Source organism: Trichosporon asahii (genome assembly GCF_000293215.1).
Source record: "Trichosporon asahii var. asahii CBS 2479 unplaced genomic scaffold scaffold00051, whole genome shotgun sequence".
Classification (NCBI taxonomy): Eukaryota; Fungi; Basidiomycota; class Tremellomycetes; order Trichosporonales; family Trichosporonaceae; genus Trichosporon; species Trichosporon asahii.
In genome coordinates this window covers 1,186,284-1,200,400 of record NW_014040873.1, presented here as the reverse complement: position 1 = coordinate 1,200,400, position 14,117 = coordinate 1,186,284, and the positions used below count along the sequence as shown (strand labels likewise).

Here is a 14,117-nt window from a genome sequence, read left to right as displayed (position 1 = left end):
ACAGCTTACTCCACCTTGGATGATTCCCCCCGCCCACCAAGCGCTGTGGACTCGCATGGAGCGTACCCAGAGACCCAGGCTGAGCTGCAATGCAACACAGAATGAAGACATGCCATAAGCCTGGAAGCGTCCGTATTATGACGCGGAATACACAAATACAACATCGTACAATACGCTTGCACTAAAGCAGTCTAGTCAACGACGAGTAGCTCCTGTGTCTGTCAGTTCCGTTGACCATGCGTTAACTCACGAAATGATAAGCACGACAACTTGAATAAGTCCCCAGAGGAAGGGCACCCATCTGTCCGGTCAGCTTGGAGTTTGCATCGCACAGCTCTTCTGCCATGCCCCCAAATCGATGTACTCACGTAGACATACTAAATCCACCGGCTGCATAGATGGCCGCGAGCGCGAAGCCGACGACAGTCCCCGAAACGAGGGACACGAAAGCCGCGGTTGCGGCCATGCAGACGGGGATCAGCGCGAAGAGCCACAGCGGCAGCGGCTTGATCGTGTAGTACAACGGCGTCACGCCGTGGTGGTCGTGCCCTGGTTGTCGCTCATGGTCGCGTTCTTCCTTTGGTGACCACACAAAGCGGGATAGCAGCAGGTTGACGAGCGCGGTCATCGCACAGATGCAGAAGACACCGCAGGTCATGATGATTGTCCAGATCAGGGTGAACTCCCATTGCGCTGGAGGTCAGCTTCAATCGCCCCAAGTGCGCAGCTAGCTCGATGTCTTTCTCAATTCATCTGCTGCCCCCTCCTAGCCATCCTGAGACTCGAAGATGCAGCAATACTGAGGAATGCGCGGAAGAAAGACAACTCACCATTAGCATCATGGAGGAAGTAACCTTCCCCGTCGACGGTCGAGTCGAACGTCGGGTTATATAAGGATGGGAACGGCGGGTTGTCGTAAACTACGGGCACCTGTGAGTCCGGGTCGAACGCGGATTGCACCTGTCCCATGGTCGCGGAGACATTGGTGGGTAGTGTGACAACTCACAAAAGTACGGCAACGGCGGAGCGATGTAGGCGCGCCTAAGGAGGGCAGACATGATCGCCACCGAGGTGGAAGCTCAGGTTGGTTCCGCTGTGGGGCCCACACTGGAAATCGTGCGCCCTGCGTTGGCTGTAATTCGGCGATCAGTGGATGCTGCTATGCAGTGGAATGAGTTACACGAGATGATGCGAGCAATGTGGAGAGCGATGATGAGGACAGAGAAGAAGTTGGACAGAACGATAACATGTGGTAATTATGCATATGGTCTGTGCTGCGCGCACAGGTAAGGCGGCGTTCCCACCTTCCTGAAGCATGCCTCGGTGCTCTATTCCAGGCTCGAATCCGGTGCTCGCATCCGAGCATCTGCGGCCTCCACAACCCTTCCCTAGGCTTTCGCCTTCTTCGCCTCGCGCTTCTTCTTCAGCGCCTCCATTCTAGCCTTGAGTGCGAGCACGCGGTTATCCGCATCTTCCCTGCGACCGTCAGTTGCAACAAGAGAGACCCAACTCACTGAGCACGCTGCTCCTCCTCGAGACGGGCAATGATCTCCTCCTTCTCCTCGCGCGCTAGACGCTCTCTTCGCTCCTGCTCCGTCTCTTCGGGCTCTGGTGTCGGCTCTTTCTCCTCACCCGCCTCGTTGCGTTGAATTAAAACTGGGGCAGCGGAGATGGACGCGACGCCGTCTTCCTCAGACTCTTTGTACCCTACCCGTCGCTTCTTGGTCGCTTTTGTCTTAGCCGTCTCGCCCTGCTCGGCTGCTGTCGGTGCTGGCGCATCATCGACGTCGTTCAGAGAGGCGAGGAAGGCGTCGAGCTCGGCGTCGCCCTTCTTCTCCTCCTTTGGCGGTGGGGCAGAAGATTCCTGCTCGTCGTCCTCGGCGACGCTCGGCCCGTTTCCTGACGAAAAGAAACCAGGGGGGAGCGATAGCCTGTCGTCCTCCTCCTCCTCTGGTTCCGGCTCCGTGACGCGTTGCCGCTTCGCAGTCTCCGGTTCCGGTTCGGCGGCCTGTTTCCGCTTCGCGGCGGCAGCCGCACGCTTAGCCTCCTCTGCCCTCTCGCGCTGCACGCTTTGCCGATGTTGTTTCGTAAGCAGGTGCGCATCCCACTGCTTCACTTTCCTGTCAGCTAAACCAAATCGACAATGAAGCTGTGGTTCACAAAGGGTGGAGAAGGGGGTAACGGAGTGGAGGAAAGGAGGAGGGGAGAGCTGAACTCACCTGGCACGGCACACACGATGCAGCGCAACTGTCCCGACGCATTGTAACTCGCGTAGGGGTGCTGAACCTTCGCCGCCGCCTTCTGCGCGCGGAGGAGGGCTTTCGCGTCCATGATGAGGGATGGATTGATGTAAGGTCGGTTTCAGAGATTTGTTGTGAATTAGTCGCCGAGTTCAGGTCCCGTGGTCGAGCGACCTCCACCTCCACCGCTGGCGTCACGGCGTCGATCGCCCATGCTTCTTGCCTTCCCTCTTCACCGTCTTTTCTTTCACCTCGCCCTGACCCCAACCTGAACCGCAAGGATGCTTGCTGGAATGCTGGGACGCTGGGTCCTTGGCTTCACGCTGCTCGCTGGCGCCCTCGCTGATACTGAGATCCGCAACTTCCGCGTTCCGCTCGATGGCCCAGGCAGCGCTGTCGTCCCAAACGTGACGTGAGCTCATTTGCTGACTTACAGCGTATAAACTGACAGGCAGGATCGGTGGCTCAGAGCACATCCAGCTCGAGGTGAACAAGGATCAGCCCGAGGTGTGGGTCGGCCTCCGCGGTGCGCCGGGCATGTGGACTGCGCGCGTCTCCTGGCCAGCGAGTGTAAGTATCCCGAGCCGTTGCTCCGCCCCTCTCCAATGTCGGACCCGTTGAAGATTATCCTAGCTGGGCAACTCTTGTTGCAAGCTGACTCCAGAACCCGGCCAAGTTCGACATGCAGCTGATTCCCTCGAAGACGGACCTGACTCTCCTGCACATCACATCCGAGCCTCTGACGCCACGACTACGCCACGCGCCGTTGGAGGAGCGTGGACTCATTCAGCCGTCATCAGCTGGGGAATGGGACTACGACACGCCGTTCGATGTCGCGTTCGAGCCACTCGTGCTCGGTGCCGTGCCGCAGGCGACGTTCCGCACGCTCCTGCCCACCATTGGAATGCTGCTGCTCCTCGGCGCTGGACTTGCCAAGTACTTCTTCAACCTGCTCGAATTTGAGCTCGAGCGAGTCGACAAGGAGGAGGCGCAGGATATCATGGCAGCCGGAGGCGTGAGGAAGACCCAGTAGACGATTGTAGTTGTACATGCCAAACATATGATCATTAATGCTGCTGACGAGAGGCGGCCTGAAAACAGGATTGAGAGAGGAAAGAAGGGAAAGATGTACGAGAGTAGGAGAATTGGGGGGTAGAGGGATGGGTGGATGCTTGCTTGTTGCTACAATGGGGATACTACAGCTTGAGAACCTCGGCCTCGACGCCGGCCATATCTGCCTCGTCATCCTCAACGAGACCGAGAGCGTTCTGTTTGGAGGGCTGGGAACGCAGGCTGCGCCTGCGGCCCGTGACATCCGCTGAATCGGAGCTAAGGCGCCTCGTCTTACGAGGGCTACTAGCCTCTGTCGATGCAGAGCCAGTCGAAGACCTCGGCGCGCGAAGTGCCGGCGCTAGCGGCGCAAGTGCTGGGGCGGGTTTCGCTGGAGGTGGAGGTTTCGTCGGGGAAGGCGTCGGCTTCCCCCACTTGAGCGTGGTCTGGAGCGAGCCGCTCTTGGGACGCTGCAGCTTGAGACGGAGCGGCACCGGTGATGGCACTGAAGCCGGGCTATGTGCGCTGGGTTCGCTCAACACGGGTGTCGGCGTTGCAGCGACGCTGGCGGGACTCGACGGATCACAGTCGCTCAAGCTCGATAAGGAGCTGCTCCGGCTGCGCTGTCGCTGGCGCTCCTCTTCGGCTTTCTTCCGTGCCGCTTCCTTTGCTGCGGCTTCGCGAGCGGCTGCTTCTCGCTGTGCACTCGAGAACAGGCGAAGTTTGATGACCGGCTTGGGAGTCGATGGAGGCGGAGGCGAGCTAGCGGGACTCGCAGCGAGCCCTTTCAGCGCCTTCTCCTTCTCTTTTTCCTTCTCCTTCTGACCCTCTTTCGGAAGAAGCTCGTCGTAGCGTCGAAGCACCTCAAGACCCTCTTTGATGAGATGGCGGCGGAGCCAGTCATTTCCCATAGTAGTCAATTTGCGCCGTCCACGCTGCCAGGTCTCATCGCCTTCCCGCGCCAGAATCGCGGCCACCATGGACACCCATTGCGTCTGTGGCAGGTTGCGTAGCAGATCCACGCGCGCCTTCATCTTGTAGCGGTTGAACTGCAGTTGCTCGCGTTCTCGGATACGCTGGCGCTTCTCAAAGGCCTCGAAGCGCCGGTGCTGCGCTTCGTAGTAAGCGTCACTTGTGTCTTCGATCTGGAGGTCAGCTGGACGAATGAGGTTCAAGAAGCGGAGGCTCACCTCGAGACCGACTACGCCGTGTCGCAGTCGCTTCGATGGGGAGCGATTCGGACCTGCGACCATCTCCTGGCGGGCTTCCTCCGCGTCGTCTTCGCCCGCCTTGACCATGATCCACGCTGGCGTTTCGATGCGCTTCACTCCGGGCACCGGCGTGTTCAGAGCCGAAGACACATGCGAGCCTTCCCCGGCGAGAGCACTGCCCGGAACCAAACCGGGCGCTAGCGTTGAAAGAACCGTTGTGAGAGCGGGAGCCGACGGGCCGGGTGTGCTTGTTGCTCCTGTCGGCGTCACAGCGTGCTCTGCGTTCATGGGTGCCGTTGAAGGACCGGCTTGCATGCTGTTGTCCTCGACGGCGTACGTGCCCTTCAATGGTGCCGTAGTTACGCGCACGACGACGCTTTCCGGCGGCGCAGGATCTATGTCCCCTGTGACTAGTCAGTTTTACGCAGTCGTCTGGGCGCCATGTGTGGGCAGCGAGCTGGCGTAGAGCACTGCACCAGGCAGCTCGCAGCTCGATGACACTCACCCCAACGCTCAAGCCAGTCCACGACCATCTCCTCTATGTCGCGTATTCCCTCGGCACCTCCACCAGCTGCCCGCCGCACTCGCGCGGGAAGAACACGGCGTTCGGGGCCCTTGACCTTCTCCTTTCCCTTAGCTGGACCGGGCGAGGGCGTTCCCCCGTTCAAGTTCGGATCGCGGGGCGGGGGCGGCACACGAAGCATAGGCTTCAGCCTACCGGTCCGCGGCGAGGCGCGGACAGGCATCGTGTCGGTCGCCGTGGGGTGTCGTTTGCGATGGTGATGGTGGTTGTTGACAATGCCGACCGGGAGAGCCGAAGCCGTTCCCTTGCCCAATCCGGCGGTCTCGTTCCTCGTCCCTCACCAGTCTGAATCCGCCGCACACTAACTACTTAGATTCACTCTCACCCACTCACTCACTCATCACCCGCTGGTTGCTTCCTCCCGACCTTCTTTCTGCATTGTCTAACTCCTCAACGAGATAGCCGCTTCCACTGGTGAAAGCACTTGGAATCAATAATCACATCTCCATTACTACGTAAACTACAAAGTATTAACACGACTCCTAAGCTAGCGGCATACTCTTCTCCGAAACGCCTATTCACACTACTAACGTCCGTCTCTCTCTCAAGCCGCGCCATAACCTACTGGGTGACGTTCCTACTCGCCTCTCCTCCAACGACCTCTACCGCATCGCTCGCCGGCGCAGGGCTGGGGCAGCGACTGCCGATCGGTGTAACCGCGCGAGACAACGGAGCCGACTTGAAGGAAGAACGGGAAGCGCGCCTACTGCCGAGCTCGTTCGCGGTGGAAGTCCCAACGACCTCATTGCCGGTGGCAGGAGCAAGAGTGACTCCTGAATGAGCGCGCAGACGCATGGAGCCGACGTCGGCAGATGTAATGCAGTTGCGTTCGAGAAGGAGAGAAGTAGGGGTGACAGGACGGGTATTGGACTGGACACTTGGACGAGGCGACGTCGGACGAGCGATCGGCTCGGGCGTCGCCTCGATTACGGCTCCGTCCGCTGAGAGAGGAAGAGGAGCAGACACATCGCTAGTCGTAATCCGGGATGCGCGGCCCAGAGTCGCGTAACTGGCCGACTTGGCCAAGTAGTCGACGTCTTCCATGGGGACAAAGGAGCAGTCCGTGCCGTCGTGCTTATCGTATTCGTCATAGATCTCCTCGCCGATGAGCTCTTCAAGAACATCCTCGAGTGTGATGATGCCGAGCGGCTGACCCTCGAGAGTATCGAAGAACTGAACGAGCTTCTCATCGGGGATTGCAGCATCAGCAGGGACGGCCTGGTCAAGCTGGCTGAGGCGAGTCGCCTTCTTCGCAACAGAGACCGAACGACGAGCCTGCTGGCGGTGCTGCTGCTCAGTGGCGGCTTTCTCGTCGGTGATACCAGTGGCAGTGGGGTCGATTGTGTCGTTCACAGCAGTAGTGCTAGACATGGGGGTCCCCCCGCTCTTCTTGCGGAAAAGCTTCAAGAAGCCCTGCTCGACGTCGACAGTGTCGGCGTCAGAGCCTCCCTTGCCACGGACGGAGCGCATGAACCGCTGACGAAGACTGCCGGCAGCAACAGCGGCGACAGACTGCTCGTTGCAAGTGGCGTCGGCGACACGACCGCGGCGCGAAACGATGGCCATGTGCGAGCGGCCCTCCTGGAAAACGTTCAGGACGTTGGTGAGGCGTTCGTCGTAGGGCACAGTGGGAAGCGAGTTGATCGGGATGGAAGCCAGAGGCGTGGCATCGTCGGGGTCAAGGAGCACGCAGCTCTTGACGAGCATACTACCGATGATCTTCTTGACCGTCTTCGTCTTGGGAGGACCGGGAGTGGGGCGAGTCAGGTCAATGTCGGGGACCTCGATCATCGTGTACACGGGGATGCGACTGTGGCCAGAGCGAACAACCCGGTCGAGGGTCTTGTAATCCAAAGTAGCATCGATCGGGAGCATGAACACATCGTCAATGGGCGTCATGGCAGACTGAACCGTCTTCTGAGCGAGGTCAAGAGCCCCCTGGGCGATGATGACAGTGTCGCAGTCGAGATCGCCACCGGCGTGGCCGTTCGCGGCGTGGATCTTGATGAGCTCGCGCAGTTCCTTGCGGCGGTACACGATGCCGTGGTGTGCGCCGAGAATGAGCTCGAGCAGCTTCGCAATGGGCCAGCCGAGAGGGATGAAGATCCAAATGAGCACCCGCATGACTGGCGCCATCTTGGCTCCGATTGCGAGGCCATAGCGAGAGCAGACCGACTGAGGGATGATCTCAGCAAAGCTGAATCGTCAGTTCAGCTCGGCGCGACCAACTCACATGACGACGAGGACTGTCGAAATAATGACAGCGTAGATGCCACCGCCGAGCACACCATCGGTGATGACCGGAAGCGCCTCGTTCACGATCATGTTGCCGAGAATGAGCGTGGTCAGAAGGAGGTGGCTGTCCTTGCTGCGATGGTCAGTCGTGCCACTTGCCATTGTGCTTACCGAACGGGCATGGTCCTGCGGGCGTATTCTTGCTGCTTCGGAGTACCTGAGACGGCGAGAACTTGCAGCTGCGTCTGGTCGACGGAGAAGTAACTGCGGTTGGTTAGCAGACTGGATTGACACCGCAAGTCGAGGCACAGTAGTGCTGCATTGTACTCACGCAAGGGTCAGGCCAGCAAACACGCCAGACAGACAGACGAGGACGGGGATCATGCACGCGAAGACGATGCGCTTCGTGTCCATGTGACCGGACTCGAGGTGGCGTTTGGCGAAAGCATGGTCGGCGGCCTGGGGGACGAAGTTGTATCCGGCAGATGAGGCGATGGAACTCACGCCCCAGCTGGCGGCGGCACCGATGGCGTTGAGGAGAGGCGTAGGGCGCTGGTGGTCGGAAGGCAAGGGGTAGTGCTCAATGGGCTGAGCGTGGGCGGAGACAACCTTGAGGCAAGAAAGGCTCAAGAGAACAAGATACAGGGGAAGAGGTGTCGCGGTGCTGTTCCCGGTGAAGCGAGGAGACTCGAGATCATGCTGTGGCGCTTGAAGGGGACCGGTATCGGGGGAGGGATCGCCCCAGGACTTGTCGCCGCAGACGGCCATTGGAACAAACGATTATGGGTAAAAGTTGAATATGAGCTGACTGGGACACCGTTGGAAGAGGTGCTGGAGTGATGAAGGAAGGAGAGTGAGAACAGGGGTGAGGTCGAGTTGGACGGCCCACCTGTCGACTTATGAAGGAGCGTGACGGTCTTTGCACCTCGAGTGTTGAGTGCTCCAGTTATAGAAACCCTAGGGAATCATGTGGGCTGTTCCGACTAGGTCGAAGATAAGCTGCGGAGGCGCGGAGTTGCTGCGGGAGCAGGGGGGACTTGCAAGCAGGAGAACGTGAGTAGCAACGGTGAGGTGGTTGATGAGCGGAAGGCAAAACAGTTGTCTGCGTTATCGGTACGCAGTACGTCGTCCATGCCGCAAACAGCCACGGCCTGCGGCGGCGTAGGCTGCGGTGCGCGCAAGCACATGGCTGGACATGTGCGGTGCGGAAGACACGGGCTTGTCTAGCGTCGGAGGTGTGCGTAGTGCGCGTGGTACGCATGGTCCGGGGAGGCGAGTGACTGGAGGCGCACACTAGTTCGCGATGGATGCGACCGCAGCAACCGGCGCGATGCGGACGCAGGGCGCAGAGGTGCGCTGCAGCCGATCGGCAAGGCTCCATCATCGCGACTGTCTTTGCGTTAGCTCAGAGTCGCAATCTCTTCCCTCCTCCCCTTGGCCCTAGGGTGTCCTTCAGCGATTCTGAGTCATCCCCCTCAGACACCGCGCCTTCCCCCTTCACCTGTCAACCGCCGTAGCCGCAACCGGCCCGCAATCGCTCGTGTGATTCCTCTACGTTTTCCCACTGCGAATCTGTCGTTATCTTCCTCGGCCCCCAGCCAGCTCGCTCTCGGTCAGCTGCTCGTCGAAGCTTGGTACAAGCATGCAGGTCTCCCAACCGCACCCCCTTCAGTGATAGCAGGAAGGATCCCACCGTTGCCACCGAACCGATAGGCTCAACTTCTGGCGCTAGCACCGATCAATCACCCACGAACGGCCGCCGCAGATCGCGAGCACGAAAGTAACGGCCATGACGACTTGATGCCTCCAATTAGCACATGTAGTCCTGCTATGCGATTATTCTGCCCTGCTTGCATTACGCTGCATTAGTTTAACTACATCCTAGGCATAACTGGTAAACCCTCTTTCGTCAGCTCGCGCTAGCTTGCGGTGTGATGACCCAGCTCACCATCGTCCTCCCCGATCGCCCCGAGAGGCGTTACGCCGTACATGTGCCCGTGTCTTGGGTGCTCACCGCTGGGAGTCGCCTGCGAGCGCCGCGGCAGTGTGAACGACGGTTTCGGATCGTACTGCAGAGGCTGCGGGCGCGACACCTGCTGCTCGCCTCGATATCGGTACTGGCTGTTGTTTGTCAGCTACAGGGACCACTAAACCCAGCTTACTCCAGGTTGTTGCGAGGGCGGCCCTGGAAGCTGGCAGACGAATGTGGTCGCCCTCCCGGTGTGGGTTCCGAATTCGCCATCCGCCTGTGCTCAAACGGAGTGGCGGTTGTCGCTCGAGAGTAGCGATTCGACAGCCCTTGCTCGCCGTATCTGCGCGTGAGCTTGACAAGTAGCCTGTACTGAGCTTACGCATTACCCTGGTCCAGTCGCTGACGCTTGGCGGGGTAGTCTGCTCGAACAGGCTCGGCTGGGTAATCTTGCCCGTCGTGCGAGGCCGCGTACTGCTGGACCGGGGGCATATGCTGAGACGGAGGCGGCATGTGTCGGGGTTGAGGCAGCATGTCGGGCGGCATTACGCTGGATGGCCGCGCACCCCGCGGAATGCGCTGGTGGGGCAGCGGCGTGCTCGGGACTGCGGGGTAGGGAGCTTGATGTCTAGCGGTGACCAGTGGCGACATTGGGACTGGCGCAGCTTGTTCATGTGGATCGGGCTCAACGTACTGCACTTCAGGCGAAAGATGCTGTTGCGGCACATGACGAGCCTGCTGCATTTGCTGTGGATGCAGGCCCTGCGGCGCCATTGCAGGATGAACTCTTCGTTTCGCAAGGGGCGGCGTAGAGATGGAGCCGTAGCTGGCGAGTTGCTGTTCCAGTGTCGCATTCCTAGTCCGAAGCTTCTCGATCTTGGCGCGTTCCTCAGCTACTTGTCTGGTCAGATCTTGGACACGTCTGGATGTCAGCTATGAGGAAGGGTACTCGTGCAGCTTACCGCTCGCTCTCTTCAAGCCGGTTATTCAGCGAGGTCATCTCCTCCGCAGCTTCCGACATTGTCGACTGGCTGGTGAGCTTCCACAGTGCACAAACCAACCTTCTGCTCAGCGACTGTCTCCTTGAGGGACTTGACAAACGTGACGAGCTGGCTGTTGTGAAACTTGAGTACACCAACGGACTGTGTCAGCGCGTCGAAGTGGCTCATGCTAGGCTGGAACCAGACGTGCAGTTCAGGCGACAGCTGATCGTCGAGCGGATGGAATGTCGCGCCATGTCGGCCACAGAGCGTGCATGTGTTACGGCGGTCTGAATGTCAGCTTGAAATGGTCCTATGGAAGCTGACGCTTGTGGATTGGGTCGTCGCAAAGGATGTGGCCGCATGAAGTCATGTACCATCGCCGCTCGCCATCGTTGTTTCCGTCGTACGGCGTCAGACTGCGATCAGCGCGAGCATCGAGACGATCAGGGCGCACCAGAGAGCACACGTCACGAACTCCAGAAAGCCGAGTTGTGCATCGGGTTGAGCGGGCTGGGCTGGCGCGTTCGACTTTCGAGGTGGCAGCCGGAAGGGAGTGGACATGGCGGTCAGGGTTAGACGAAGACTAGACGGGGGAAGTGACAGTGTCGACCGCAGCCGTTAACGATGTGCACTGGTCGACTGGAAAGGTGACTAAGTCAATGGTCAATCGGTGGATGCGGGCAGTGTGGTAGTAAGTGAGTGATGTCGAACTTTCAACATCCATAAGAGACACATGGCGAGGAAGACACGAAAGCCAGCTGCGAGGAAGACACAAAATGAGCCGCTCCAGTCAACCGCCTCCGCCACGCCGGGCGCACCAATGGTCCGCCATCCTCTACCATGGTCCATGGGTCCAGCCAGTTGCGCACACACGACGCCTCAGCGCTCCGATGCATGCCAAATTGCTGTGTTTTATAAGCTTCTCTCGTCACAATCGTCTCGTCGATGGTCCTAGTGGTACTGGTGGTATACACGTTAACAGTGGGTGCTGGTGGTCTAGTATGCGTCTCCCTCGTGCTTCTCAGACACGAAGCCCATCGAGGCCATGACCTTGTCCTTGATCGCGCTATCCCGTTCCCGTCGCTTCTTCCCTGTCAGCTTTTTCACAACGCGGAAGCTCACCTCGACCTCGGCCAGCTTTGCTCGCATCTCGTCCAGAGGGATCTGGCGTAAAGGGATCTCGTCCTCGGCAATCAGGTCCTGGGATGTCAGCTAAATGAACGAGGAAAGTAGCTCACAATCTCGCCCAGAGCAACGACGTTCTCTCCGCGGATAAGAAGTACACCTGTGTCTGTTAGCTACTACATAAGGCGTGACAGTTTCAGACCTCCCTCCTCGAGGCTACTCACCAATGTCGATATCGGCAAACTCGAATCCGTTATACAACCGCTCTACTGTTGACTCGAGGAGGAAGTTGGCTGCAGCGTCAGCATTATTTCGAAGCGTCCGCATTGTACTTCATGCCGCCCAACTCACCGAACTGGTCATAACTTCGCAGTACGCCGATGAGCTTGCGACCGTCTCGGAGGACAACAAGGACCTTCTCTGGGCAATGTTAGCTTGAGCTGCAGGACCCCGCAACCAGTAAGCAAACTCACTGTCGACGAGATCGACAAGGGACCCTGAGGTGGTGAAGGGAATCAGCGCGTCCATGGTGCGCTTCGTGTCCGCCGGTACTTGTGGTGCTGGTGTTGTTCTGAGGCTGGTGACGATCGTCAACAGCGAGAAAGGGTCATGACCAAACGGCAATCTACGGACGGAACCAATTTCGCAATCTAATGCGTCATTACTCCATCGGTCTAATGCCTCTTGAGACGTCGTCTACAAGATCAAATAACATTTGCTCAGTACATGAACAGAGAATACAACATGCAAGTCTGAGTGAGGGTGATTTTGGCTGAGAGCTGAACGATGGAGAGGGAGACAGAAGTATATAAGTCAAGGAAGCTAGATCAGGCTGGGCGCCTCGACATTGACCGCCTCAGGGGGATCTCAACGACAAGCTGACGATGCCTGTTAGGCGTGCCCGGCGTTGCCAATGTCCCTGCCGCCGGTGTCGCCGTCCGGCGCGTGCTCATCCTCCGCGACGGCGTCTTGACTTTGCTTTTGGGAGCATAGTCCTGGTCTTCGACGGAAGCAGCCTTCCTCTTCCGAGACGCGGGCGGCTCGGAGCGTTCAGTAGTAGCAGTTCTGCGCTTCCTTGGTGCGACTCGCTCGGGACGCTCAGGCGTGGTAGCCCTGCGCTTCCTAGGTGCAGCTCCGTCCTGGCTGTTCCCTGCTTCCTTATAGTCGCCGAGTGCGCTATCGACGCTCTCCCACCCGTCGACTTCCTCGACCCACTCCTCGATACGGTCGCCGAAGCTTCGTCCATCGGGGAAGGGGAGCTTGTAGAACTTCCTGTACCAGTCACGCCACGCGCCAGCGGAGCGTCCACGGGCGAGCTCCGTCCATTCCGGATCGTGGAAGTTGTGCTTCTGTCATGTCAGCTCAGAACTTGCAACAGGTGAACTCACCGTCATCGCCTTGAAGAGGTGGATCGACGTCCGTCCCTTGCCGTCGGGACAGTGCCAGGCAAGCCAGATACCGAGCAGACGACGCTCCTTCTCGCTCAGGCGCGTCTGCCATGTCTCGTTGTTATATCCGATCGAGCCGGGTCGCGTCGGCTTCGGAGCCGCGGGCGTAGGCTCAGCCGAAGCCTCCGTCTGAGCAGCCGAGGATGGCGCTGCCTTCGGGGCCGCGTTGTGCGACGACTTCAGCTTCTTCGAATGCTTCGCAGGACGCGCGACGACGCGCTTTCCCTGCCGCGCGGCGCGGCGCATCTCTTCCTCGATCCTGTCCTCCTCTTCTTCCTCCGCAATCTCAGCCTGGCGCTCGAAGAACGACTTCCGTGCCCAGCCGCGTAACTGATGGAATTTCCATACGGGCATGAAGCGCACATGATCCAGCTGAGATGGTATGTCCGCCTCATCCATGTCCAGCAGAGGGTTGTCGTCGGCAACACAAAGCACCTGTGCATGTTTCAGCGGTACCACGATAGCACCATATCGCTGCCGTCAGCTCACGATGCATTGCTAGCTCACCTCGAGCGCAACCATGGTTTTGAGGTTGTCGTTCGCACTCCCGAGGTCGCTCATTGCGATGAGGGGGTTCTGGTCCTTCCACACTAAGTACCGCGGCGGATCGACAATGAGGCCGGAGAAGAACACGCGTGCCAGCCAGTCGGGGTACAGGATGAACGTCTCCTTGGCGCGAACGTTGGGCAAGCGCTGCAGTTCTCTCCGCTGGGCCGAGGACTCCCCGCGGTAGGAGATGATCGCATGCGCCCACTGCACATGTGGAGTCGTCTTGCCTCCAGCCGTCTGTCGTCAACTTTTGACCTGCGACGATGAAGCTCACCCCAATCCGCCGCAAGATGTGTTGCCTGATAACAGGCGGAAGCCACTCGGGCACATAGAACAGAATCTCGTCCCAGGGAAAAATGCTACCTGGATTGGTGTTCATAATCTCTTGCAGGTTGCGCCGCTTCGTCCTCGTCTTTCTCGCAAAAGGGTCCTCAGAAGTGCGGTGCATCCTCGATCTCGATGGCCCAGCCTCCGGCGCGGAAGGCATCGAGTCGTCCGAGGCGTATCGTGAAGAGTCGACCTCAGACTCGCCTTCGTACATGATGTCTGTTACTGTCAGATTCGCATCCTCTAGCCGCAGCTTACCCATTCTCGCCGTTGAACACTTCGACGAGCAAGTCGACGATCGACGAAATCAAAACAATGCCTGCTCCAGGTTGCGTCACCTCCCGTCACGTATTTCAGCTCCTGCTTATCTACGGAATAGACCGATCTGCTTCCGCTA

General features: G+C 59.0%; 8 protein-coding genes across 8 annotated transcripts; 1 reads left to right on the top strand and 7 right to left on the bottom strand.

Moving 5' to 3' along the window:
* Nucleotides 1-1,388: 1,388 nt before the first annotated feature.
* On the bottom strand, nt 1,389-2,331 carry A1Q1_02849 (uncharacterized protein; the record flags this gene model as incomplete). The annotated part of the gene is made up of 3 exons (XM_014324078.1): nt 1,389-1,476; nt 1,515-2,127; nt 2,220-2,331. The coding sequence occupies 3 exons, from the start codon at nt 2,329-2,331 to the stop codon at nt 1,389-1,391; spliced, it is 813 nt and encodes a 270-aa protein (XP_014179553.1).
* Nucleotides 2,332-2,521: 190 nt separating this feature from the next.
* A1Q1_02848 (uncharacterized protein) lies at nt 2,522-3,273 on the top strand (the record flags this gene model as incomplete). The annotated part of the gene is made up of 3 exons (XM_014324077.1): nt 2,522-2,652; nt 2,696-2,810; nt 2,944-3,273. The coding sequence occupies 3 exons, from the start codon at nt 2,522-2,524 to the stop codon at nt 3,271-3,273; spliced, it is 576 nt and encodes a 191-aa protein (XP_014179552.1).
* A 163-nt stretch (nt 3,274-3,436) lies between these two features.
* A1Q1_02847 (uncharacterized protein) lies at nt 3,437-5,247 on the bottom strand (the record flags this gene model as incomplete). The annotated part of the gene is made up of 2 exons (XM_014324076.1): nt 3,437-4,905; nt 5,007-5,247. The coding sequence occupies 2 exons, from the start codon at nt 5,245-5,247 to the stop codon at nt 3,437-3,439; spliced, it is 1,710 nt and encodes a 569-aa protein (XP_014179551.1).
* Nucleotides 5,248-5,645: 398 nt separating this feature from the next.
* Nucleotides 5,646-7,220, bottom strand: A1Q1_02846 (morphology protein, Mam3p; the record flags this gene model as incomplete). The annotated part of the gene is made up of 1 exon (XM_014324075.1): nt 5,646-7,220. The coding sequence occupies one exon, from the start codon at nt 7,218-7,220 to the stop codon at nt 5,646-5,648; it is 1,575 nt and encodes a 524-aa protein (XP_014179550.1).
* A 93-nt stretch (nt 7,221-7,313) lies between these two features.
* Nucleotides 7,314-8,087, bottom strand: A1Q1_02845 (morphology protein, Mam3p; the record flags this gene model as incomplete). The annotated part of the gene is made up of 3 exons (XM_014324074.1): nt 7,314-7,452; nt 7,491-7,583; nt 7,651-8,087. The coding sequence occupies 3 exons, from the start codon at nt 8,085-8,087 to the stop codon at nt 7,314-7,316; spliced, it is 669 nt and encodes a 222-aa protein (XP_014179549.1).
* A 1,151-nt stretch (nt 8,088-9,238) lies between these two features.
* A1Q1_02844 (uncharacterized protein) lies at nt 9,239-10,309 on the bottom strand (the record flags this gene model as incomplete). Its single annotated transcript, XM_014324073.1, has 4 exons — nt 9,239-9,440; nt 9,482-9,631; nt 9,671-10,210; nt 10,251-10,309. 4 exons carry the CDS (start codon nt 10,307-10,309, stop codon nt 9,239-9,241), a joined length of 951 nt encoding a protein of 316 aa, XP_014179548.1.
* A 958-nt stretch (nt 10,310-11,267) lies between these two features.
* Nucleotides 11,268-11,924, bottom strand: A1Q1_02843 (RNA cap binding protein; the record flags this gene model as incomplete). Its single annotated transcript, XM_014324072.1, has 5 exons — nt 11,268-11,471; nt 11,510-11,556; nt 11,621-11,689; nt 11,748-11,816; nt 11,870-11,924. 5 exons carry the CDS (start codon nt 11,922-11,924, stop codon nt 11,268-11,270), a joined length of 444 nt encoding a protein of 147 aa, XP_014179547.1.
* Nucleotides 11,925-12,223: 299 nt separating this feature from the next.
* Nucleotides 12,224-13,934, bottom strand: A1Q1_02842 (uncharacterized protein; the record flags this gene model as incomplete). Its single annotated transcript, XM_014324071.1, has 4 exons — nt 12,224-12,745; nt 12,785-13,279; nt 13,352-13,615; nt 13,668-13,934. The coding sequence occupies 4 exons, from the start codon at nt 13,932-13,934 to the stop codon at nt 12,224-12,226; spliced, it is 1,548 nt and encodes a 515-aa protein (XP_014179546.1).
* Nucleotides 13,935-14,117: the final 183 nt, after the last annotated feature.